Below are 27,933 nucleotides of genomic sequence, written 5' to 3'. Positions count from 1 at the left end.
AATGGATCGAGGTTCCGTATGTTAAGCAACAGGTTCAAAGCAGTTTCTGCTGCTTCTTCTCCTTGAGGTACTTTGTCAAGCCTGGTGTTGTTCAGGCGGTTCAAGTTGTTGTTGTTCTTGTTGTCCAAATTCAAGTTCAAGTTCTTGTTGTCCAAATTCAAGTTCAAGTTGTCCAAGCGGTTAGGGTGCAGGCGTGGGATCCTAGGATCCTAAGCTGACACCCTAGCCGCTAGCCCAACACCAGGTTACACCTCATACCTGGTGTAAATTTCGTAATTATCCCCATGAAGAAGACGGCCAAAATTGCATGAGCTTTTTGGCAAAGCGTGAATTTTCGCATTTTTCCTGCAGCGTCCGAAGGCTCACGGAAAAAAAAAAAACCCGCCATTGACACAAGTGTATTAACGAAAGGCAATAACACTTTTGCGACGAACTCGGACGCATTGCATCATGGGGTCATGCCACCCTTTAGAAGGGGCACAAGGGTGGCCGCGCCCGTACGCTCACACTTGCTTGGAGGACAAATACCTCACGGCATATTTTTTGAAAACAGTAGCCCACTATGTGTCGGTCCCATGGAATAAATTCCTGATTTGCCTCCCATGTCCAATAACCAAAGCTGCCAACAGAAGGCAAAATAACATTTTACTAACGAGGGCAACAGACAGCACTAACCATTTGACGAATCAGAACACCATGGAAACCGATGCTTTTCCTTCCCATGGAAGATGGGTCATTTCAATTTCTTCACGATTATCATACAGATGCCCTCTCGTCATATTTGTCACCAAGAAAGAGGAAGATATTGTGCCACATTAGTAGGAAAGTACACAAAAGGACACATCTGTGTATAGTGCAGGAACCAGATATCCATTTTGTGAGTTCCGTTCACGCATCAGTGTATATACCTGAAACCTATATAGTTTGGTAGAGGGGTCCTATGGGCAGTAGCTATGCCGGTTTTAATTCTAGATAGGTGTGCATTACCGATTTATAAGCATTTTGCTGATTCATTTGTGTACACCATTTCCACCACTTACTGAATTTGGTATAACGTATCTACATGGACAAATATACAGCATGGGTAGCTTTGTATGGTATCAAATTGACCGGAAAGACATACTGCACACATAGAGTACCACCATAAGGCCTTATCTTAGCTGTTCATTCTTCAAGCCACCAAAAACTTCAATATTTTGTCAAAATTCCGTTTCAGTTTAGGTTCTAGTCCCCCATCATTTTGTTCATAACCCCAAAAGTATATGACCGATTTATATGTTTGATACACCAAAATCATCCCCATTTATTACCCTTCAAAATAAGATCACATAATCAAGAAATGTATACCATTAATAAACTCTCAGTGAAGCAAAACTAAGGCTACCCCCTTAATTTTGATGGAAACAAAAATGTCCAAAAAGGTGTATTAATATTTATGTCGGTTGCTAACATTAAATTAGAAAGGATACTGGAGCTTGTCTGAATCATGAAAACAAGAAATAAACCAAAGAATTATTGCAATAATTAAACAAAACAGATTGTTGTTGTTGCAGGCCATAAAATGACATTTAATACTCTCAAACAATCCTTATTTAACAAGTATGATTCGAAGGTGAGATACTTCCGCCCCGCCATAAGGAACAACTATGTTATAATAAACTGTTATAATGTAATTATAAGGCTTACATGGCTTTACAGTAGTAAAATTATTAATCTTGTAACTGCAAAGTATATTATGGAGCAAATTTAACACTCCTATACAACACAACACAACATGCATTTTAAAGGCCATTTCCCCTGCTAGAGCGGGGGTTAGCCTTGCGGTCCCCATGACAATCTTCTCCATTTCGCCCTATTTTCTGCATCTCTCCTTGTTCACCCCCTTGCCCGCATTTCTTCTTCCACCATCTTTAGCCAAGTCTTTCTCGGTCTTCCCCGTCTTCTACTTCCTTCTACATTCATTTCCATCACTCTTCTCAACCAGTCACTTTCATCCTTCCTCAACACATGACCAAACCATCTCAACCTGTTCCTCTTCACAGCATCCATCACAGGCTCTATTCCCATCATCTTTCGCAATTCATCATTTGTCTTCCTCTCTCTCAACGATACTTCGCACATCCGTCGAACCATTCGCATTTCCACCCTTTCCAACCTTCGTTGCTGCTCTACGTTCATTACCCATGTCTCGCTCCCATAAATCATAACACTTCTCACACATGCAGCAATGCAGCATACACCTTTCCCTTCAGCTTCAACGACACTCCCCTCATCATCAGCACGCAACTAAATTCCCATGACATGACAATTACACTCCCACTCCTATACTAAACTGATATAATGTAACTAAAAGACTTACATAGCCTTACAATAGAATATTAAATAAATGCAACTATAAGGCTTACCTAGCCTTACAATATTATATTAATCTCGATTATGTAACAAACAATTTTCTAATAAACTGATATCCTAAGGTTGAGGGTCATGTACTTGATTTGTGACAGTGATTGTAACTAAATATTACACAATACCATTGTAACTTGAATCCCACACATTTAAACTTTATATGTTTAGCTAAGAAGATAAATACATGAAACAAAAGTACTGCCATTTTAGAGCTTACTTAGCTTTACACTAGTATATTTTAATCTCGATTATGAAATCGACATGTTATTTGCTTAGCTTTGATTATGTGGTATGACACGTCAGATTAAAACCAAATTTCACTCCCAGTAGTCTCGTTATATCATTAACCAAAACAAGAAAATAAACACATTTATCTAATGTAGTCAAATAATGCGTGATATAAAAGCCACTTAATTGTACTCAGTCTTCATCGGAATTGTCCTCGTTGACAGACTATTGAGGCACTCTTGTCGGCATCCACAAGCAGCACTACATAACAGATTGAACTTCCGGCATGTACAACGAAGGGATGTACATTTTGTTTTGCACCCACATGTCAACAGTTCTGTGCACGCTGAAGGAACAGGTGGCAGGGTCATCAGTTTTGGTGATAATCCTGTTTCATCTAATTCCCATCCACATTCCTCTGGTTGGGGTAGATCAGGTTTGGACACAACTGCACTGTACCACACCATGGCTTGGTAATTGCATCTTTGAATGTGCAGCAACAGAGAATCATGAGTGGGAGGTAACTTTTCTGGGTCATTAATTCGATGGAACAGTTCGACGCGAAGATCATTGATAGAAGTCGCAGTTGTAGTTGAACTGTACAACTTGATCAATCTTGCGGATCAATCTTGCAGTATTCAGATGACCGAGAAGGTGGACATATCAGGCTATTCTGCGTTAAAGGCTGAGTGAAGCGTGGAGGAACGTGTTGTGCTGGAGCATCAGCAGATATTATACGATGGAATTCTGGAGGGACACTGCTGAGGGTTGTGCTTCTCCCAATAGTTGTATGCCCTTTGTTTAATATATTTGGTGGGCCCCGCTGAAATATGGCCATTTGCGTAACATGAAGAGTGCCATTTCCATCTAAAGTTTCTTCTTGCATATCGAAGTTATCAGCTGCGAACTGCATGAATTTGCCAGGAACAACACTCTCAGGAATGAAAGTGTTGTCATTATTCTGAAACCTTGATAATTGCGTTTGAGCTATTGAGGAATCTATTCTATTGATCGTAGGATAACTAATACTGTCACCTGCATCATGCAGATATTCTATAAGTTGTTTGGACTGTGTCATGTGGTGGACAAACAGTCCTGTCCCAATATGTTTTGGCGTATTCTTTCTCCCCATCGAGACGTTATAGACAATGTTTTGGCCAATGTTCAGGATTCGTTGATGCAAGGCGGGCGCAATGTCCTCATCGTTTGAACCTTGGTCTGAAGTGTCTTTTAGATCAGTCTCATCTTGTAGAATCCATTTGATAAGTAAGTAAAGACTTGTTGGTACGCATTGTTCTGCCACCTCTTGATTCAAATTCTCATAACCGCGATGACCTGCAGCTTCTTTCAAATCTGATTTCAGCTTAGTTGCTACTGTATGCAAAGCGTGCAGGAAATAGGATTCGTGACTAATCTCATCACTTGTACAGCTTTCTTTACATGTAGATATCTGTTGTTTTGCAATCATCGCCCCAATAGCATCTTCAGTGGTAGTGGCTGCAGGAATCAGAAGCAGAGGTTGGTTGGCTAGTCGCTGTTTGCGGAATAGAAATTGGTTACCATAGTGCTTCTGTAGTTTGTGTTTCAAGACGTGTGTCCGGCATGATGGATTGAGAATTCCAGATCGTGTCATAAGATAAATGTATTTATCGGTCACAATGTCCATGCTATAGATGTGGCCACTCTGAAAGCCATTGCCTAGTATCTGTATCAGATCTTCTAGAGCGGGGTCAGTTGTAATCCCAGTGATTTCACTGGGGTGAATGGAACGGCTGATTTTGTCTGCTTTGTGTTTGCAAGAGGAATGGTAATGTGCTTCGTACGCTATCAAATCATTTTCCCCAATTTTGCATTTGAGGTTTTGATCATTCTTTGCCTGACTGTGGATGCTTGCAACTACTTCATCTGACTGGACTTGGTGTACTTTTTCACGCTTACGACTCTGGCAATAAATACACTGCTTCCAGTCAACCTTACGTATTACTGTGCGTGTCAGTGTTTTGTGCTTGAACTCGCATCACCCGCATCTACTGCAGTAGTGGCTTCCACGTAGCGTTTCTTGACAAGGTCAATGTTGGTTTGGTTTGTGAATGAAGCATAACAGTTTTTGTGCCATTTTGCCTGTTTATCACTGAGATTTGTTGTTGTTGCTTCTGATTGCAGTCGTTCTGTAATGTCAGTGGTTTCAATCTGAATTCTATCTTGAAGGGCTGAACATACTTTCGCAACGCCCTGATGACTAGCGTTAGACAAACCGTCAGTACCTTGGCAGAATAGGCATTTTAACCAATTCGTCTGCAACTTGCGCCTTTTAACAGGCATCACCGCTGTAGGCTCAATAATCTCCTCCTGTTCCGCCCGAGGGTTCCTCGGGCGAGTGAGGCGTGCTTCGAGCTCTCCACGGCATCGAAGTTTGAGTGTTTTCCCATTCTTGTCTTTGTCAAATTTCCACTGGTTATTTTGCTGTGTACGTGTTATTGTGTGTTTCTAGTTGGTGTTGGTTTGTGGTTCGTGCAAACTTGTGTGGAGTTAATCGTTTTCTGGGTCGTACCTCGTGCGCGGCCTGGTAATTTGGGGCTTCCCTCCCCCCTTCGGTGTTTTGTCGGTTTGGGTTATTTCCTTCGCTGTATTGCTTGTTTCTTTTATTTTGTTTTCTCCCCCTCACCTCACCTCCCGAGACAAATAATTCTATATTGATTCTTTCTCTCCTCCCGGACACGTGCTTGTTCGCTCTCCTCCTCGTCTCGGCTTGTGCCCCGCCCCCTGTATCTCGTTTTCTGACGCCTCTGCTCCTTCTTTCTCAAATCCACGTTCTCGCTTGGAGACTTTTCCCGGATTGGTTTTACATGGTTTTCATGGTTCTGTTTGGATATTGTTGGAATATGTTTAAACCGCAGCCGTGATGCTGAAACCCCCCCCCCCCCACCCCCCAGAATTCCCATGTTTTAAACGTTTCCCAGTGTGTACCCTGGATAAGAATAGGTACGCCGTATCCCTGCGTGTCGTAAGAGACGACTAAGAGGGTTGGCGTCAGGAAGGGCATCCGGCCATAAAAACATTGCCTCAAAAAGAGAACCATGACAATCACAAGTACATATGGGCAGCGTGCAGCCCGAAGTGGAGATCGGTTTCTGAGGTTTGGGACATGGAATGTAGGGACAATGACAGGGAGATCAGGAGAAGTGGTGGAAGTATTGGTCAGAAGAAGAGTGGACATATGTTGTGTGCAAGAGACGAGATGGAAGGGAAGTGGTGTGAGAATGGTGAAGGGTAGGCAGGGACAGAAATACAAGTTTGTGTGGCAAGGGTGCCCGGAGGGCGTGAATGGTGTTGGTGTCCTGTTTTCTGAGGAGTTTGTAGACAGTGTGGTGAGTGTGACTAGAGTGAGTGATAGGTTGATGATGGTGAAAATGATGATTGGAAAGCTCTTGGTGAACGTCATCTCGGGATATGCTCTGCAGGTTGGTCGAAGCGATGAAGAGAAGGACAAGTTCTGGTGTGCGATAGAGAAGCTGATGGAAAACGTGAAAGATGAGGAAGTTGTTGTGGTGGGAGGAGACCTGAATGGACATGTGGGAAGGAGTATGGATGGTTTTGAGGGAGTTCATGGGGGTTACGGATATGGTGTGAGAAATGGAGAAGGTGAAAGGATTTTGGAGTTTGCTGATGGAGCTGATTTGTTGATTTGTAACACTCAGTTCCAGAAAGAGGACAATAAGCTTGTTACATACACGTTAGGTGGGTGGACGACAACCGTTGACTACCTGATGGTGCGTAGGCGAGATAGGGGGCACCTCCGGGACACAAAGGTGATCCCGGGGGAGGAGGCTGTTTCACAGCACCACTTGGTTGTCTGCGACATAAGGGTGAAAGGTGCGAGGAGAGCTCGGCGGGTGAAGTACCAACTCGGCGGGTGAAGGTGTGGAGGTTGAAAGAGGCGACAGTAAGGGAGGCATTAAAAGAGAGGCTGAGTAGGGTAGAGGATGATATGGTTGAGCTTGAAAGTGGTTGGATGTCAATGAAAGCTAGTCTGTTGGGAGCCGTTGGTGAGGTATGTGGATGGACAAAAGGACCACCGAGGCACTCGGAAACATGGTGGTGGGATGTTGAAGTTGGAAAGAGGATTGACGAGAAGAGGAAGAAGTTCAAAGAGTGGCAGAAGGCGAAGGGTACAGGAGCAGAAACAGCAGAGCATGAAAGTTATAAGGCAGCCAGGAAGGCTGCAAAGAAAGAGGTAGCAAAGGCGCAGGAGGCATGTAGGAAAATGTTCGGAGAACGCTTGGATTCGGAAGAGGGTCAGAAAGCAGTATTCAGGATTGCAAAGCAGATAGCGAAAGAGAGGTGTGATGTGATGGGGGTGAGTTGCTTGAAGGATGAAGTGGGACAAATCGTTGTCGACCCAGATGGAATTAAAGGAAGATGGAAAAGATATATGGAAATGCTGTTGAATACAGAGAATGAATGGGATGGCAACATAGAGAGTAACCCAGTTTTAGGACCGGCAGAGAAGATAACTGAGAAGGAAGTTGAGGAAGCAATAAAAGCAATGAAGAGTAGAAAAGCGGGAGGGCCGACGGGAGTTGTGGGAGATATGTTGAAGGCAGCAGGAAGTTGGGGTGTGAAGAGAATGACAGAGATCTGTAATCTGGTGGTGAAAGAAGGCCGCATTCCAGTGGATTGGGAACTGAGTACCCTCGTCCCTCTATACAAGGGGAAAGGTGACCCTCTGGAGTGTGGCTCGTACCGAGCGATAAAGTTATTGGAGCATGGAATGAAGGTATTGGAAAGGGTGTTGGAGAGGAGGATAAGGAAGAAAGTGAAGATCGACGAAATGCAGTTTGGATTTATGCCAGGAAGAGGAACGACAGATGCGCTTTTCATTGTGAGGCAGTTGCAGGAGAAGTACATGGATAAGAGGAAGAAGTTGTTTTTTGGGTTTGTTGATCTGGAGAAACTGGAGATCTGGAGTACATGGAAAAGGCTAACCCCCGCTCTAGCAGGGAAAATGGCCTTTAAAATGCATGTTGTGTGTGTGTGTGTTGATCTGGAGAAAGCATTCGATAGGGTTCCACGCAAAGTATTGACATGGGCATTGAGGAAGTTAGGAGTGGAGGAATGGTTGATCAGAGTAGTGATGGCAATGTACAAAAGAGCGCGCACAGCTGTAAGGACGAAGGACGGGAACAGTGGTGAGTTTGAGGTGAAGGTGGGAGTGCATCAGGGGTCGGTACTAAGTCCACTACTATTTGTAGCTGTGATGGAGGTGCTGGCTCAGACCGTAAAGGAGGGTTTACCGTGGGAGTTGTTGTATGCAGATGATCTGGTGTTGATTGCGGAAAGTATGGATGGACTGAAGGAAAAGATGAACAAGTGGAAGGAATGTATGGAGACAAAAGGTCTGAAGGTGAATATCGGAAAGACAAAGGTGATGGCAAGTGGTAAAGCATGTGGTGAGGTGGAAAGAACTGGGAAGTGGCCGTGTGCTGTGTGCAGGAAGGGTGTCGGAGTGAACTCCATTCAATGTACAATGTGTGCTGAGTGGGTTCATCAAAAATGTAGTGGTCTGAGAGGGTCATTTACCAGTGTGGCAGCTACATTCAAATGTAAGGTGTACACAGAGGGAGCTGCAGATGGAGGAAATGTTGAGTTGGATCTTGGAGACGGCGTGAAGCTGGAAGGTGTGAAAACATTTTGCTACCTCGGAGACATGCTGAATGGAGAAGGTGGATCAGACTCGGCAATGGTTGCTCGAGTGAGATGTGCATGGAAGAAGTTTCGGGAACTGAGTGGCGTGCTGATGAGTAGGAGAGTGTCGCTGAAGCTGAAGGGAAAGGTGTATGCTGCATGTGTGAGAAGTGTTATGATTTATGGGAGCGAGACATGGGTAATGAACGTAGAGCAGCAACGAAGGCTGGAAAGGGTGGAAATGCGAATGGTTCGATGGATGTGCGGAGTATCGTTGAGAGAGAGGAAGACAAATGATGAATTGCGAAAGATGATGGGAATATTGCCTGTGATTGATGCTGTGAAGAGGAACAGGTTGAGATGGTTTGGTCATGTATTGAGGAAGGATGAAAGTGACTGGTTGAGAAGAGTGATGGAAATGAATGTAGAAGGAAGTAGAGGATGGGGAAGACCGAGAAAGACTTGGCTAAGGATGGTGGAAGAAGAAATGCGGGCAAGGGGGTTAACAAGGAGAGATGCAGAAAATAGGGGAAAATGGAGAAGATTGTCATGGGGACCGCAAGGCTAACCCCCGCTCTAGCAGGGAAAATGGCCTTAAAATGCATGTTGTTGTTGTTTGTTGTTGTTGTTCCGTTTTAGACGCCATGGTTACTAGGGAGTAGGATTCATCAGCAGCAGAGCAGCAGGACACCGGTTTCAACGTACTGCAATACAAACGAAAAGTATAATAATAAAAATATCTAGGTCATTGATTTACAATTAAACGAAAATTTATTCACCTTTTGCCGCTGATAAAAAATGTAATTAGATTCTAAAGAATAAGTAAAATGAATACACAGGTTAGTATGTGATAGTCTGGAATGAACCGGGCGCCAGATCTGAAAACATGTATATACATGATATATGTATGCCATATGGACATTTTCGTTTTCATGAAAAATAAGGGGGTAGCCTTAGTTTTGCTTCACTGAGAGTTTATTAATGGTATACATTTCTTGATTATGTGATCTTATTTTGAAGGGTAATAAATGGGGATGATTTTGGTGTATCAAACATATAAATCGGTCATATACTTTTAGGGCTATGAACAAAATGATGGGGAACTAGAACCTAAACTGAAACGGAATTTTGACAAAATTTTGAAGTTTTTGGTGGCTTGAAGAATGAAAAGCTAAGATAAGGCCTTATGGTGGTACTCAATGTGTGCAGTATGTCTTTCCGGTCAATTTGATACCATACAAAGCTACCCATGCTGTATATTTGTCCATGTAGATACGTTATACCAAATTCAGTAAGTGGTGGAAATGGTGTACACAAATGAATCAGCAAAATGCTTATAAATCGGTAATGCACACCTATCTAGAATTAAAACCGGGCATATCTACTGCCCATAGGACCCCTCCACCAAACTATATAGGTTTCAGGTATATACACTGATGCGTGAACGGAATCACTAAATAAGGCACTTTTTCCAATGTGGTTCCTGCACTAGTAGTTCTGCTGGTGCAGAACCATCATCACTCACTTTTTAACGTGTGAGTGTTACTTGCGGTGGTCAAACTGATTGAAGGTCAATGGTATATCTATTGTCAGCTGTGAAACATCATATTCAGGGAGGATTCCTGCTATTGAGACATCTCCATGGCACACAAAGTCCAACTTGAGGGCTCCCCCATAGACGGCGACCGGCATGAGCTCCAAAGACTGACTAGGGCAGTAAAACTTCGAATTTGATCAGGGTGCCGGCAATAAATGGCCTGCTCTTAACCTAAAGAAACCATATGATCTTAAATATCCATCGGATCGTCCAAGTGGACGGGTTTTTGACTCTTCTCTCTCTTCCCCCCCATGTGCCTGCAGATTTTTACTTGCAAAATCGAAGATTTTTGGAATATATTGGTTGGTCTTGTGCGTTATTCTGTCTGTTTGTCTGTCTGTCTATCGCCTGCAGGTCACAATCTTAAACCGATATTCACGAAACTTCACCAGATGGTAGAGTTGGTCATAAGGAAGAAGCCTATTCATTTTGATGGCAAAGGTCGAATTTCTAAAATTATCATTTTTCATCCGATTGACTTGTAAATTTAACAGCATTTACATATTGTCACTAAATAAGGAAACCAACGATTGAGGTCAAAAGGTCAAAGGTCAACTGAAGGTCAAACTTCTAATATCAATTTTCATCTGGAAAATCATCAATTTTAATCCGATTGACCAGAGCTTTGATCAAGACCGTCAATTTTAATCTTTAATGAACAGGATTAAATAATTAAATTGATATATGTGGGAAAATTAATCCTGTTCATTAATGTAATTGCTTCACTACGCCCCCAGTGGTGTTTACAATAGAGGACATGGATTTGTCCCCCCATTGGAGGAAGAACCCTCTCGTGTTCAGGCCGTTGCTGCTCCTATGGTTGGCAGCGAGTGCCCCGGAAGCATTGACGTAAAGAGAGTGGCAATCATATGTGTGGGAAAATTGGATGCTCACTCAGGGTCGCCCAGATAGCTCAGATGGCAGAGCACTGGTACGGTTTTCCAGAGGACCTGGGTTCGATTCCTGGTCTGGACGTGTAATATCAACTTAATTTTAATCTTAATGAAATGGACAATCTTAATGAAACGAGTTTAAGGTGCGAGGGGTTCAATTTTCCACGAGTACACGGATATATCGGTGCTGAGGGAGAGAATGGGTGTCTAAAAGGTAAGCGCCGAAACTCAAATACGCAAACCGTGAATGGCAAGGTTTGACTACACGTTGTTATAAAATATTCTCCTGAATGAGCAAGACATTTGAGCAGCAAACATTGGCTGGTTTAGAAGTCGTAAAGAACCACGTTTACCATACGCCAAAAACATGCACGTACCGTCAGGTCAAGCGTTCCAACATATACCATCATTGGGTCTTTCATGTAGATGTTGGCAAGTCGGCGGACGCCGTCTGGCCAGGTGGCACTGATCGCAACACAAGAGCAAGAAAGGAAAAGGTCAGCATCGAAAATGAAGCCGGGTGAGGGGAACAGTAAGCAAGAAAGGATCTTAATTACCCAAGCAATCAAATATATTTATACATATAAAGTACAGTAATACCCCGGCCTACGTCATTAATTGGTTCCATAAGCCGTGACGTAACTCGGTTTTTGACGTAAACCGGGCGTAATGCCTTAAAATGAAGACAAACACTATAAAACTAGAGTAAATAACTCGTGAAAGTGACGTATGCGAGAATACGTTCCCTATCATGAATGATGGTCGATACCGTCGACCGTGGCAGCCCTAAGGCATAGACCTTATCGCGAATCGGTAAATATCAACAGAGGGCGCTCCACCGCAAAGCATGATGGGATCGAAAAGGGGGCAAAGGTAAACACGAACCCAGAGGAGGAAGCATCTGTCTACGATCGACGCTGTGTTTACGGAAAGGAAGATGGCTAATGTGAAAGAAATTCAGCGTTTTTTGGCATTAAAATCCAGCGATTTAAAGAAATACCTTTGCCGACTCCATCAAGTCAATCATAGTCAGTGGAATCGGACCCTGTAGTATCTGGAACTCCTTGAGCCGACCTATTGCCCTTTCAACATGAATCCTAGCATTGACCACAGTCTTTGTGTTGATATCTTCAGACTCTGTGAACTGGGATGTGCTCTTTGTTGTGCGCTGAAATGGTGGGATGACAAGTCGCACCTGCTTATGCAAGAACAGTTCCTGAATGTTGAAACCTCGATCGGCCATACAAATATCGCCGGGCTGGAACTTGTCTACAATGTTCGTCATCTTTACAATTTTTTTGTCCGACGCGTTTCCTCCTGTAGGTTTGGAAATGTATGAAATTGTTCCGCTAGGTGTAATACCGACAAGGCACTTGAGAGTAGGTCTTGACTTATATTGGCTGTACACTTGCGAACAAAACTTGGGAGACGGTGCTTTGTCCTAATCCAAAGCGAAATACGAGGTCCTCGTCACAAAGATTAAGCCGAAGCTTCATGAGTGTCATGAGTAGTTGATCCTCTAAAGATTGAGATCGCTTAACTCCGAGTTTTGTAGTATTGTTTATTTGCCAGGTCTTGTCTTCCATTGATAATTTCCCCTTATAATAATGAAGATTCTGTGCATGAGGGGATACTTCTGCTAATAACCACTTCATCATCATGTCGCCCCGCCGTTACGGCGTTGGTGTTCAATTCTTGTGAACCCGCTTGTGGCTATACAGTCCGAGTGCCGATTTGCATCGGCGTCCACAAGTTGTGCAAATCCATTTAGAGTCAGCAGGCACCGGTTCCCGCTCGCGTTCCTTATGTTCCTGCGGCCTTCTTTGGCGGCATCTATACGACCCTTTTCCGTGGAGTCGCATCGTGTATGGATCAAGCTACGCCATTTCGGTCGATCACTGGACAGAGCTTGTAAATTGTCGAGCGGGATGTCACATTCTTTCAAATGTGCACGCAGTGTATCCTTGAAATGCAATTTGGGCCGGCCCACTGATCCCACTGATCCCACTGATCTAATAACCACTTAAACAGGTCATAACTAGGTAAACCTATATAAACTTTCACAAGTTCATCACAGTTTGCTAATACATGCTAAGGCATGATAAAAAAAGTCCTAAAAGTAGTTTACAGTGGTAAGGATCACGTAGTGTGTCACTGTAAACAAGCAGTCTGTCAAAGTATAAGCGACCGCCGGCGGCGCTATTGCCCCTTTCAGATCCCATGATGCATTGCGGTTCCGATTCGCGATAAGGTCTATGCGCTATCACCGACACTTTTTCACCTTTTTCATACCTTTTAATCAGATTTAACTTATCTTCCATCGTAACCACATTACGCTTGGAAACACTAGCATTATCCTTCTTAGGACCCATGGCTAACACAGACACAGTAAAGGAATACTGTACGTCGCCTCTGTTTTGAATGAGAACCAGCAGTTGTGCGTATGTACAGTATACTGTAGGTGCATTTTTTTTTAATGTGCTTTTTATTGTATTTTAAATTGTTTTTTTTAGCTTCTTTTATTGTTAATTTATGTACTATTTTATTTATTTTAAATATATTTTTAAGGAAAAATTAATTTTTTTCACATCCGTAGGAGTGACGTAAAGTCGCACATAATGACGTTCGCTGAACTGAAATTTACTCGAGTATAATGGCGTAAAGTCGGATTTGACGTAGGTCGAAATGGCGTAAAACCGGGTATGACTGTACTATGAAAGGTTTGGGTTGTTTTCAATTTTGTGGTGCTGTTCCCCATTAAACATTTGTGAAATGTTACAAGTGTGCAATATAGGTAAATAATAATTCAGATTTCTATGAAAGTCAATTCATCACATATGATGTTATGTGGAAAGTTATGTGGAAAGTTGGTGGCAAGGATCCATACCTAGATTGTGGTAAGTGTAGCGTGGGCCATGTAATCGCATAGCCTAGATTCCTCCCTGCATTAGCTAAAAGAGCAGGCACCCTCACCCTCTGGGTGGGAGTACCCGTGTCAGCCCACCAAACATGGATGGCCGCTTTGTATCCGGAGTCAAAGAAAGGAAAAATTGTCAAGGATAGCACCGCGATCAATATAGTAATCACCAGGATGAGTCAAGAGGTGAGGAAATTTATCGGAATCTCTTGCGATTAAACTGAGTCTATGAGCCTATCACTTCGCCATCGCAGAAAGGTCGTTGGTCTCTGTCTTCCACCACGTCCTTTCTAGTCTTGCACCCTCTGCTATTTGCATGTTTTGTTGCCTCCCTCCCCCCCCCCCCTCCCTCCCGCATCCCCACCCCCCAGGTTTCTGCAGGGCACACACGGTCCACCATCAACTCAACCCCTTTATGGTGAAACTACTTAAATCCAGGATTACTGCTCACCCCCACTCATTTGTTCCTCTTTTTCTCACCTGTGGAACCAACTTCCTGTTCAATGTCATTCGTCCATCCAGGTCTTAAAGACAGCTGTTCACCACCATCTCAGATCATCCCCAATCCAAATCCATGATCTTTTCTACCCTCATTAACATCCCCCCCACCCCACTCGCCTCTGTCTATCCTGGCCTTCGACCCTGCTGTTGGTGTTTCCCCCTCTCTCTGATGATGTTCCTTTTGTCCTGTTGCATCCTGGTCCGTTCCGTGTACTAGTGCTAGCTCTTCCACGAGCCTCAACCCTGTTGTGCATGGAAGGAGCACACAAGTACGTGTTGTTAAAAAATCTTTTTTTGCGTGCGTCACACACGATACATCTTCATTGAGACTCGTAAATAAACATGCAATTTGTTTGTGACGCACAACATGCTGTGTCTTGATTAAACCTGTCAGCGAAGAGACGGATAGACACAGCCAGTTCCTCTCAAACAACCTTTTCTGGCATTTCTCCAGGAGTCGATCACAAGTTAACAACACTCCATTAAAACAAACCGTGCAAGCCGAATCATGAACGAATTTACTTGGCTCGTGGTGTGGATCAGCAAGTTGCTTGCCTGGTTGTGGTCAAAACAACTTCCAGCAACGAGTTACATAATCATGGCGTACATTCATCATCAGCTGCTACTTCAGGCTCACCTCGTCATTATCGTCTGTCTATCTGGACGGATATCCAGCAAAATCTTCTTTATCTGAGGCTCAAAGCCCATGTCCAACATCCGGTCAGCTTCGTCCAAAACCTTTATGGAGGAGGGGTGGGGGTGATTTGACATTTATATTTCAAATGCATCATAAACGTGTGGGGTTTTGTTTCAGAACATTTTGGGATCGGCTCTTTTGAGACCAAAACTTCCTCACAAGGGTCAGATGGTGATCTCAAGCACATGGCTCAGGTAATTAGACAGTTTGTCTCAAATGAGCGCAAACGAGTTTCGACATTTAAGATTCTTAAATGAAGGAAGAGCAGAAGCTAAGCTAGCACTTCCGGATAGAATAAATAAATAAATATTTGCCATTTGAATGCAATTTCTCATGGTGGAGCACAGAAACTACCGAAAAAACAAGAAATCATCATGCAGAGCACAATACTTGCAAAATCCACCCCCCCCCCCCCTCAAAAAAATAAAGGATTAAATATCCCCCAAATCCACAACCCCAAAAATCCACGACCCCTCCCCCCAAAATAAAGTTGCCATGGATACATCAAATTGGCCATTTCATAATTGACGATCTGAATCAAAGCTCGGATCAATCGGATTAAAATTGATGATATTTCAGATGAAAATTGATATTAGAAGTTTGACCTTTTGACCTCAAAAGTAGTTTGTTTCCAAATTCAGTGATGCAATATGCAATTACTGTTTAATTTTGAGGTTAATCGGACGAAAATTGACGATTGTTCAGATGAAAATTAATGATCCAAAATCATTCCAAAATGAAAATCCAAAATGGCGGCCATGCAGGTGTCTGTGCAAATGCCAACATTGATTTTCGGATTCTCCATGCTCTGATGATTCCAAAAATGTACAGGTTTGCTGATCTCCAAAAATTTTGACCGAAATTATATTTGTTAACATAGTGAACCTGACTATCTTCATCACTGTCCTGAGGGTCATTTTCGCAAAGGTGTCTATGCAAATGCAAACATTAATTTTTGGATTCCTCATGCTCTGAGTATTCCAGAAATGTATAGTTTTGCTAATCTACCAAAATTTTTAACGAAATTATATTTGTTAACATAGTGAACCTGACTATCATCTTATCTTCCCCCATCCAAAACCATGATTTTTTCTACCCCCATTAATTCACCCCAGATCCACTTTTTTGAAATACCGACTTCTTTCCTAGAAGTCCTCGCAGTGTCAGTTTGTTTTATAAAACTCCCAATTCTCGCGATCAATAAATTGAGATCTCGCGAGATCTCGGAGACGGTGGGAGGGATTTTCGAAGCTCCACACGGTCTCCACGTTTTTCGAAGTTAAGTCTGTTCACAATTGTATTTTGTCGAAACTGTATTTATCTTTCGGTGTGTGAAGTTATTGTGTGCAACTTTGGTTGTTTCTCGGTGTTTATCTTTCATAAATTGATCGTCTGTTTGCCGTGTCGTGTCTTGAGGCCTTGTACAGTGTGCACTGTACAACCTTGAGGCTTTGTTTTTCTCTCAGGGGTCCGTCGTTTGTGATCCAATAACTTTCGTTCTCTGTATTCCCAGGCTTTTCACCCATAGCCTACTTCCTTGTGTAAATCTCAACTCAAAAAAAAAAAAAAAAAAAAAAAAAAAAAAAAAAATTCCCTTCTCTGTTCTCATTCGTTTATTCATTCTTATTCGTTCGTTCGTTCTTCGACCACGTGTTTCTCCCCCATTTCCCCAGATAGTTTTCACTCGTTAACCTTCAATGTTTACACTTTCCCCTCAAGTTATGTATTCCGTCATATTTTATAACACCTTTTTCTTCTTCTTCTTTAAAAGGCTGCTTTCGACTTGCTCACCAAATCAATTCATCCCAAAAAAAATATCCATCTCCTATAGTGCCTTTTTTCTACATTCCCTAAACTCTCCTGCACTCCATCCTCCATCCAGCGTCCTTAAACGTATTTTTAACTCGAAGGTCACAAGAAACTCATTTTGCAATAAATGTTCGTTTCCCATAAATCGTACACTTTCAAAAATCCAATCTCACCCCTCCCCTCCAAATCTTCCCCATAACCCCTCCCCTCCAAATCTTCCCCATCACCCCTCCCCTCCAAATCTTCCCCATCACCCATCCCTTTCAAATCTCCCCCCTTGCCCCCTCCCTCCTAAACTACCCCCTCACCCCTCCCCGCCAAGACGCCCCCTCGCCCCTCCCCTCCTAGACTCCTGCCTCACCCCTCCCCTCCAAATCTCCCCAATATCCCATCCCTTTCAAATCCCTCCCCTTGTCCCTTCCCTCCCAAACTCCCCCCTCACCCCTCCCCTTCAAATCTCCCCACCCTCATTGCTTCTCAATTTCCCCCCTCTCACTCCCCCTCCTCAAAGCATCCTCCCCGCTTCTTCCCCCTTCAAACTCTCACCTCCATCTCCCCCAACCTTCTGCCTCGCTCTTCCCCCTCCTCAAATAACACCTCATTGTGGCTCACCCAATCACCATCAAACCTTTTGTCCGCCCCATCCTTCCCTTTCTCCGAGCTATTCTGAAATCTCTGACACACCTTCAACAGCTCTCCCTATCTCTTCCACCTCTTCCACATCTTACCCTACCCCTCCTCCCCCCTGTTCTATATCTGATGCTCCCCCTTCCTCTTCATTAACGGTATGGACCTCAAACATCCGGGGCCTTCGTTCAAACTTAACTGATCTCTCCATACAGGTTGCTTCTGTCAAACCAGACGTGATCTGCTTAACAGAAACTTTCCTCCTTTATGATGTCTCTGATTCCATAGTATCTCTCCCGGGCTACTCCCTCCTCCGGTATGATAGACCTGAGCCTCGTCCTGGAGGCGGGGTTGCTATCTTTATCAAAAACTCTCTTCCTCACTCGCCCTGCACTGCACTCTCTCCACCTCACCCCCAGGAATACCTCTGGCTACGGCTTCCCCTTCGCTCCCACCTCTTGTTCATATGTGTGTTGTACCGTCCACCAAACAGTGATGACTCCATCTACATCTCGCTGTCTGATGATATGGACCAACTTCTATCTACTCATCCCAACTCTCTCTTCCTCATATGTGGTGATTTCAATTGTCACCATGCCAGTTGGCTGGGTGTGGGTACCTCTCTCACCAGCCATGGCTCTTCAGCAAAGGACTTCTGCGACTCACTGGGACTGACACAATCTGTCAATTTCCCGACCCGGATCTCAGTCAACGGAACATCTTCTCTTCTGGACTTGGTTATGACTAACTTCCCTGAAAATGTCTGCTGCTCTTCTTCTGCTCCGATCGGATCATCTGATCATGTCCTTGTTAAAGTGGACATCTCTCTGACCATCCTCAGGGAGCCTGCTCAGCGTCGACGAGTCTGGCATTTCACTCAGGCCAACTGGCACGGTCTTCAAGCAGCCATCAATCATCTGGACTGGTCTCCCATCTCTACCACCTCTGACATCAACTCATCCTGGGAATTCTTCCAAAGTAAATTGCTCTCTCTCATGCACAGATTTATCCCATCTCGTCTTCAGTTGTCATACCCTTCCTCCCGTCCATGGTACACGGAATCTTGTGGTGAGGCTGTTGCCCAGAAACAACTTGCCTTCGTCTCCTGGAAAGCAAATCCAACGGAAGGAAATCTCATTTCCTTTCACAAAGCCCGAAACAAGTGTGTGTCCACCCTCAGGAGAGCCAGGAAACAATATCTCTCCATTCTCAAGACCGAACTCTCTTATCTGTCTCCCTCTTCCAAATCCTGGTGGCGTCTGGTCAAATCCGTTTCTGGTGTTTGTTCCCCCTCCATCCCCTCCCTTACCTCAAACGGCTACACAGCTGACTCCGCACGTGAAAAAGCTGAATGCCTCAACTCTGTGTTTGCCTCTAAATCTTGTGTCCCAAACCCATCCCTCTCTGTACCCACCATACCCAGTCGTACCCTGCTGCTCCTGGACTCCGTGTCCTTTCCTCCTGACAAGGTGGAAAGGTTTCTGTCAACCCTCGACTCTGATTCTGCAACTGGACCCGACGGCATCAGCCCACGGGTCCTAAAATCCTGCTCTGCTGCTCTATCTCACCCTCTCTCTGTTCTCTTCACCCTCTCTTTTGCTCAAGGTCAACTGCCATCTGCTTGGAAATCAGCCAACATCACCGCTTTGCACAAAAAAGGTGCAAAAACAGATCCTAGCAACTACAGACCAATCAGCCTTCTCCCAATTATCAGCAAAGTCATGGAATCCATCATTGCTTCGGATATGAAATCTTTCCTCTTCTCCAATGGCTTGATCTCTGATCATCAATTTGGTTTCAGACCAGGTCACTCTACTCTGGACATGCTGCTTCTGCTGTCTCAACAATGGATGGAGGTCCTCAATGCCAAACAGGAAATTAGAGCTGTCTCCCTCGACATATCACGTGCCTTCGACACGGTCTGGCACCCCGCTCTGCTCACCAAACTCTCCTCCTTTGGTATCCATGGAAATCTCCACGCATGGCTGGCGGACTTCCTCTCTAGTCGTTGTCAACGTGTGGCCCTGAATGGGTTTCTCTCATCTCCTCTTCCTGTTCAGGCTGGAGTTCCCCAAGGCAGTGTTCTGGGCCCCGTGCTTTTTCTGGTCTTCATCAATGATCTCTCTGACTCTCTCGAAAATCCTCTCTATCTCTTTGCTGATGACTCCACTCTCTGCCGCTCCATTCCTCTTCCCTCAGATCGGCAGTCTGCTGCCTCCTCACTCTCTGAAGACCTGGACAAAATCACAGACTGGTCAAACAAGTGGAACATGTCTTTCAATCCTGACAAATCTCACACTCTTACTATGTCTCTCCGAAAAGATCGACTGGACAACCCTCCCATCTACTTTCTCAACAATCCTCTCCAAGAAGTTCTGTCGCTCAAGATTTTGGGTCTCACTATCTGCCATGATCTTTCTTGGGAAAACCACATTTCCAAGCTGGCCTCCAAAGCCAGTCGCCGACTGGGCATCCTCCGTCGTGCGAAGTCCTTCCTCGGCACACCTGAGCTCCTCACCACATACAAGGCTTTCATCCGCAGCTCAATGGAATACTGTTCTCCCCTATGGGCCGGTGCTCCTGCCTCACACCTAGCTCGGCTTCACGCTGTTGAAACCAAAGCTTTCAGAATTATTGGAATCTCCCGCGATGAAGCTATCTCTGAGGGCCTTTCACTCACTCACCGCAGGCAGGTAGGTGGTCTTTCTGTCTTCTACCGACTCCTCTCCGGCCTTGCACCCCCAGCTCTCTCTGTGCTCTGTCCCCCAAATATTCCTACAGGTCGCACAAGATCTGCCAGCAACCCTCTGATGGTTAAACTGCCGAAATCTCGGCTCTCTGCTCACCTTCACTCTTTCATTCCTCTTTTCTCCCGCCTCTGGAACAAACTCCCTCACTCCCTTCAATCCCACTCCTCCCTCCAGGTCTTTAAAACAGCTGTTCACCACCATCTCTTATCTTCCCCCATCCAAAACCTTGATCTTTTCTACCCCCGCTAATTCACCCCAGATCCACCTTGTTTGAAATTCCAACTTCTTTCCTGGAAGTCCTGGCAGTGTCCATATGTTTTATACCTCTCCCACCGCCCCCTTCCCATGCCCCCCCCCCCCCCAAAGCCCTCGCCCTCTCTCAGATCTCTCGATGTCTCCATGTCTCTCGGTCCCTGCTCTCAAATGTTGTGTTTGTGTCCTTCCCCCTCTCTCCCCATCTTGTCTACCGCTCCCGATGTTATATGTTTTATGTGTCGGTTTGTCTTTCTGTGTGATTAATGTTCGCTCTTTCACGAGCCTCAATCTTGTATACAACAAAAAAAAAAAAAAAAAAAAAAAAAAAAAAAAAATCCCCCCGCCCCCATTCCCACGCCTCCTCCCCCCAAGCCGTCTACCTCCCACAGATCTCCCGATGTCCCTGCTCTCAAATGTTGTACTTCTGTGCTTCCCTCTCTCTCCCCATCTTGTCTCCCGCTCCCTTTATTATGTTTTATGTGTCCGTTTTTTTTTGTCATTAATGTTAGCCTTTACTCGAGCCTCGATTTTGTATACATAAAAAAAAAATAATAAATAAAATTTTTTTTGGCCCCATCTCCCAATGGTGAAGAATTACTTATAACCACCTTTAGATGGTGAAGAATTACTTAAAAATTAAATAATTATCGTATCTGAATACATATTCAGATCTTCACCAAAAACGAATCGATTCATCCTTGTCGCACTCACAACCTGTTCACCAGGTTTCGTCCAAATCTGTCCACAACCTTTTCAGATATCCTGCTATGTATCGTTTTTGCCCCAATCTCCCAATGGTGAAGAATCACTTAAAAATTATACTGGCCGGATCCGAATCCAGGTCTTCACCAAAATCTAATCATTTTGTCCTTGTCACATACACTACACCTCTGCCAAATGTAGTCCAAATCCGTCCACAACTTTTTGAGATATCTCGTTCAGAGACAAAGAAACAGACAGACAGGGATGAAAACATAACCTCCATCTACCTTCAGTGGCGGAGGTAATCGGAGGTAATCACTACGGGCAATGATAATCAAAAACAAAGGAATTGATTACGACTTCACAGCAGCGCTCCTGATTTACAATTATATTTGTAAAATTGCAGTAAAGTCCCAGGGGTCTGAATATTTTTGGTCTGAATGGATAAACGTCAGTGACCATGAATACATTATTAAAGGCAGAGAATAGAGGAACATTAGAAGGGATTAACTCAGGAATCATTTAGCAACTAAATTAGCATCATGCAAATTGGGGATTAGGATCAGCTCCAAATGCAGTGCGTCCATGTCCGGAATGAGAAACCATTTCGGAGTCCAGACTAAGAAACAATATGGATTCTGATCTGAATATGGATTCGGATATGTTCTGGGCCCTGTGCTTTTTCTGGTCTTCATCAATGATCTCTCCGACTCTCTTGAAAATCCTCTCTATCTCTTTGCTGATGACTCCACTCTCTGCCGCTCCATACCTCATCCCTCAGATCGGCAGTCTGCAGCCTCCTCACTCTCTGCAGACCTGGACAAAATCACAAACTGGTCAAACAAGTGGAACATGTCTTTCAATCCTGACAAATCTCACACTCTCAATTTGTCTCTCCAGAAAGACCATCTGGACAACCCTCCCATCTACTTTCTAAAAAATCCTTTTGAAGAAGTTTTGTCACGCAAGCTTTTGGGTCTCACTATCTGCCATGATCTTTCCTGGGAAAACCACATTTCCAAGCTGGCCTCCAAAGCCAGTCGCCGACTGGGCATCCTCCGTCGTGCGAAGTTCTTTCTGGGCACTTCTGAGCTCCTTACTACAGATAAAGCTTTCATCCACAGCTCAATGGAATACTGCTCTCCCCTCTGGGCTGGTGCTCCTGCCTCACACCTAGCTCGGCTTCACGCCGTTGAAACCAAAACATTCAGAATCATTGGAATCTCCCACGATGAAGCTGATTCTGAGGGCCTTTCACTCACTCACCGGAGGCAGATTGGTGGTCTTTCTGTCTTCTACCGACTCCTCTCCGGCCTTGCCCCCTCCCCCCGCCCCCCCCCCCCTGCTCTGTCTGTGCTCTGTACCCCAAATATTCCTGCAGGATGCAAAAGATCTGCCAGCAACACTCTTTGGTGAAACTGCCAAAATCAAGACTCTCTGCTCACCTTCACTCTTTCATTCCTCTTTTCTTCCGCCTCTAGAACAAACTCCCCCACTCCCACCTCCAGGTCTTTAAAACAGCTGTTCACCACCATCTCTTATGGTGAGATGGTCATCCATGGTCATCCACCCCCATCCAAAACCTTGATCTTTTCCCCCGTTAAAACACCCCAAATCCACTTCTTTCAATCCCCAACTTCTTTCCTGAAATTCCTAACAGGGTTCATTTGCTTTATACCCTGTACCCCCTCTCCCCTCCCCAGCCCTCCCCCTTCCACAGATCTACCGAAGTCCCTGTTCGAGTTAACTTCCAAACCACCACTGATTTACCATTCACAGCTCGTCTGTTGCTGATATGCCACTGATCAAAATAGCCCAGCCCAGATAGGGTTAAAGAGGCTGGCTATTTCTGTTTGCTCAATTTTCTGGATTGTTTCAAGGACTTGGACAAGTTTTTTTTAGGACTTTCCAGCACTGGAAAATGCCTTTTCATTGTTCCAGGAATTTCAAGGAGTTTCAATGCCCTGAATTATTAAAAGAGCATTGTTTGTGGAAAAAAGGAATGATGTCTATTATGAGATTATGGATGCTAATGATGACATTGAACTTCCTTCCGGAAGACCCTCTTTCTTTTTTGCAGACGATTCCACCTGGAGTTGTATAATACCCCATCCCACAGCTATGCAGAATGCAGCTGTGTTTCCCTCTGCCGATCTGGGAATGATTCGATTCTGCTCTGATAAATACAACACGTCCTTAAATCCTGGAAAACAAAATCTCAGTCTCACCCGAGTGCTCTGTTGAAGGAACCTATACTGAACTCCTTCCTTGGAGTAGACTTCCTTGGTCATCCATTAGAAGAGGTTCAGTTTCTCAAACTTATAGATCTCACCATCCGTCAAGATCTTTCCTGGACCGACCTTGTAGCAAAGCTGGCCTCCAAAGCCAGCAGGAGACTGAGTATCTTCCGTCGATCCAAGTCTTTCCTTTGGAAGAAGAGCAGGTCAGTCTACAATGTCTTTGTCTATAGCTCAATTATACAAGGCCTTTGTTTATAGTCAGTGACAGTCTGCAAGGTCAAGGAGTACTGATCTCCCCTATGGGCTGCCTCCTGGTTTCTGGGAAAGTTAAAGCTCTTGGAATTATTGGAAACTCATGATGAGACCGAAGCACCAGGTTTGTTGGTAAAAAAAATTAATAATAACAAGCATTCGGAGTATTGCGCTGCAATACATGTCCCCTACCAAAGTTCAAAGTGCCATAAGTTTGTCAAAAATGATCGAATATGCAAATTTATGCACGGTTGATGCTGGTTTTCAATCTTGATCTGAGGTATGCTGAGACATGTGTGCCATGCCTCGCCTCGTTGATAAGCCCGCAAGGTCGCTCCGTGGAGCGGCCTGCACGTATTGCACTGTGTGAATTATATAATTACCAACTCACGGTCTGAGGTACTAGCGATTCAAGAGATATCCATTTTTTATTTATTTAATATTTTCGTTTAATTAACGATATCTGCCAAACCACGTGACCTATCGCAAATTCTAAAAGGACATTTTAGTAGACTGACATGCTGAACAGATCTGTGAAGTTTCCCCTTGATTGGATCAAAAATGAGGGAGGGGCTCGGTTTTAAAGGTTCATGCTTAAAAACGTCATAACTCTGAAACCACGTGACGCATGACGTCATGCTCGCTGACTTTTTTGTTCGTCATGGGCCTGCAAAGTTTGGCCTCGATCTGTTCAGCCGTTGCAGAGAAAAAGGGGTTTTCGTGTTTTCACCAAAAACAATATGGCGGCCGAACCACGTGACCTGTGACGTCATAATTACCATTAAAATATTCTACAGACCGAGTCCCCCCTACGGTGAAAATTTGATCTCAACCGGTCCTATTATTGCAGAGAAAATGTTTTTTAAAGGAAATTAAAACTCAAAATGGCACTGAGTTAAGGATCATCAGAATTATAAGAATTCCCAAAGTTCAAAGTGCCATAACTTTGTCAAAAATGATCGAAACGTCGTGAAGTTCGAACTTGATCTGTAACTTATCATGAGGAACCCAGGTACCAAGTTTGAAATCATTAAGAGTTTAGAAAAACAGTCCGGAAAACTGTTCTTTGCGTGACGGACTGACAGACTGACAGATGGAGGGACGGCGTGCAAACCTATAGTCCCCTCCAGTGTACACCACACCGGTAGGGAACTAATAATAAACAAACAGCAGCAAATTTACTTGAACTCGAGAGGACCCTCGATGCAAGGATTATATTCCAAAAATTAACTACATATTCTCTTAAACTCAAACACACCGGCAAAGAGCCACGAATGACAAACGACACTTACCAGGAACGTGACATTGCGCATGTTCAGGTATCCATTCATCATGAGGTCATTGAGGCGTCCCGGTGTTGCAATGATAATGTCCACACCCTTAATAGCAATGTTTACCTGTTCCTGGCGACTCCCTCCACCGTAAACACACAAGCTGCACACCGAAAAAAAAAAAAAAAAAAAATAAGCGTTAATGACACATCGCAAAATCAAAATAATCTCATCACTTTTTTCTGAAGGGAAAATGGATAAATGGGAGTTATGGCTCAGAGAAGGAGATCATACCAGGCCAAATGTAAATCTCTTTCTCGTCAGGCCAACGTTGGAGATGCATCACATTCAAAGCTGTAGGGACTCAAGACGTCCATAAATATGAATAACCGCTCTCTTGGGGATTGAATAATGTGGTGCAATCGATTCGTTGTCATGCGAGGCATCGATAGATTTCAACCGAAACTCGAAGCACCTTATAAAGTGCCCTCAATAAATATTGGAACAATTAAGTCTAATTTATTATTGCTGTAAAAAACACAAACAAACTATTGGATTTATTGCTGTACATGCAAGATATTTGGATTCGAGTTCGAAAGACGTAAATGAGGCAAGAGTACCGAAGGTGACTTTTTATTTATTGCTATTTCTGTGAATTAATATATGTTTTACCATTGAAGAACAATAGCACTTTTTATGTTCAGTCTCCCGGAGTATCGTTGAGAGAGAGGAAGACAAATGATGAATTGCGAAAGATGATGGGAATAGAGCCTGTGATTGATGCTGTGAAGAGGAACAGGTTGAGATGGTTTGGTCACGTGTTTTATTTTATTTTTTGGATACTGAATCGAGGCTCGTGAAAGACAGCACAGGGGGACCACGAGGGAAAGACAGCACAGGGGGACCGCGAGGGAAAGACAGTACAGGGGGACCGCGAGGGAAAGACAGTACAGGGGGAACGCGAGGGAAAGACAGCACAGGGGGACCGCGAGGGAAAGACAGTACAGGGGGACCGCGAGGGAAAGACAGCACAGGGGGACCGCGAGGGAAAGACAGCACAGGGGGACCGCGAGGGAAAGACAGCACAGGGGGACCGCGAGGGAAAGACAGCACAGGGGAACCGCGAGGGAAAGACAGCACAGGGGGACCGCGAGGGAAAGACAGCACAGGGGGACCGCGAGGGAAAGACAGCACAGGGGGACCGCGAGGGAAAGACAGCACAGGGGGACCGCGAGGGAAAGACAGCACAGGGGGACCACGAGGGAAAGACAGCACAGGGGGACCATGAGGGAAAGACAGTACAGGGGGACCGCGAGAGAAAGAATTGTTTGTGGAAACAGGCAACAGGCATTTTAATGCCATTTTCCCTGCTCGAGCGGGGGATAGCCTTGCGGTCCCCATGACAATCTTCTCCATTTTGCCCTATTTTCTGCATCTCCCCTTGTTAACCACCTTGTCCGCATTTCTTCTACCACCATCTTTAGCCAAGTCTTTCTCGGTCTTCCCCGTCCTCCACCTCCTTCTACATTCATTTCCATCACTTCTCAACCAGTCACTTTCATCCTTCCTCAACACGTGACCAAACCATCTCAACCTGTTTCTCTTCACAGCATCAATCCCATCATCTTTCGCAATTCATCATTTGTCTTCCTCTCTCTCAACGATACTTCACACATCCACCGAAACATTCGCATTTCCACCCTTCCCAGCCTTCGTTGCTGCTCTACGTGCATTACCCACGTCTCGCTCCCATAAATCATAACACTGCTCACACATGCAGCATACACCTTTCCCTTCAGCTTCACCAACACTCCCGTACTCGTCAGCACACCACTCAGTTCCCGAAACGTCTTCCATGCACATCTCACTCTTGCAACCGTTGCCGAGTCCGATCCACCTTCTCCATTCAGCATGTCTCCGAGGTAGCAAAATGCTTTCACACCTTCCAGCTTCACGCCGTCTCCAAGATCCAACTCAACATTTCCTCCATCTGCAGCTCCCTCTGTGCACACCTTACACTTGAATGTAGCTGCCACACTGGTTAATGACCCTCTCAAACCACTACGTTTTTGATGAACCCACTCAATGCACATTGTACATGAATGGAGTTCACTCCGACACCCTTCCTGCACACAGCACAAGGCCACTTTCCACTTCTTTCCACCTCACCACATGCTTTACCACTTGCCATCACCTTTGTTTTTCCGATATTCACCTTCAGACCTTTTGTCTCCATACATTCCTTCCACTTGTTCATCTTCTCCTTCAGTCCATCCATACTTTCCGCAATCAACACCAGATCATCTGCATACAACAACTCCCACGGTAAACCCTCCTTTACATTCCGAGCCAGCACCTCCATCACAGCTACAAATAGTAGTGGACTTAGTACCGACCCCTGATGCACTCCCACCTTCACCTCAAACTCACCACTGTTCCCGTCCTTCGTCCTTAAGCTGTGCGCGCTCTCTCATACATTGCCATCACTACTCTGATCAACCATTCCTCCACTCCTAACTTCCTCAATGCCCATGTCACTACTTCGTGTGGAACCCCATCGAATGCTTTCTCCAGATGAACAAACCCAAGAAACAACTTCTTCCTCTTCTTCATGTACTGCTCCTGCAACTGCCTTACAATAAAAAGCGCGTCTGTCGTTCCTCTTCCTGGCATAAATCCAAACTGCATTTCGTCGATCTTCACTTTCTTCCTTATCCTCCTCTCCAACACCCCTTGCAATACCTTCATTCCATGCTCCAATAACTTTATCGCTCGATACGAGCCACAGTCCAGAGGGTCACCTTTCCTCTTGTATAGAGGAACAAGGGCACTCAGTTCCCAATCCACTGGAATGCGGCCTTCTTTCACCACCAGATTACAGATCTCTGTCATTCTCTTCACACCCCAATTTCCTGCTGCCTTCAACATATCTCCCACAACACCCGTCGGCCCTCCTGCTTTTCTACTCTTCATTGCTTTTATCGCTTCCTCAACTTCCTTCTCAGGTATCTTCTCTGCCGGTCCTAAAACTGGGTTACTCTCTATGTTTCCATCCCATTCATTCTCTGCATTCAACAGTATTTACATATATCTCTTCCATCTT

General features: G+C 44.6%; 1 protein-coding gene across 1 annotated transcript in view; it reads right to left on the bottom strand.

The window, feature by feature from the left end:
* Positions 1-27,933, bottom strand: part of LOC137427646 (uncharacterized) — an 84,936-nt gene that overhangs the window by 17,127 nt on the left and 39,876 nt on the right. Inside the window, exons 9-13 of the mRNA XM_078777276.1 lie at positions 24,852-24,993; positions 14,865-14,965; positions 11,187-11,274; positions 9,009-9,023; positions 3,255-4,576 (exon numbers count right to left, since the gene is read on the bottom strand). Of these exons, the coding sequence (XP_078633402.1) occupies positions 3,255-4,576; positions 9,009-9,023; positions 11,187-11,274; positions 14,865-14,965; positions 24,852-24,993 (1,668 nt within the window). The remainder of the gene's footprint in view (positions 1-3,254; positions 4,577-9,008; positions 9,024-11,186; positions 11,275-14,864; positions 14,966-24,851; positions 24,994-27,933) is intronic.

This window comes from Myxine glutinosa, chromosome 5 (genome assembly GCF_964187855.1).
Source record: "Myxine glutinosa chromosome 5, kmMyxGlut1.1, whole genome shotgun sequence".
NCBI lineage: Eukaryota > Metazoa > Chordata > Myxini > Myxiniformes > Myxinidae > Myxine > Myxine glutinosa.
This window is presented reverse-complemented; position numbering and strand designations above follow the sequence as displayed.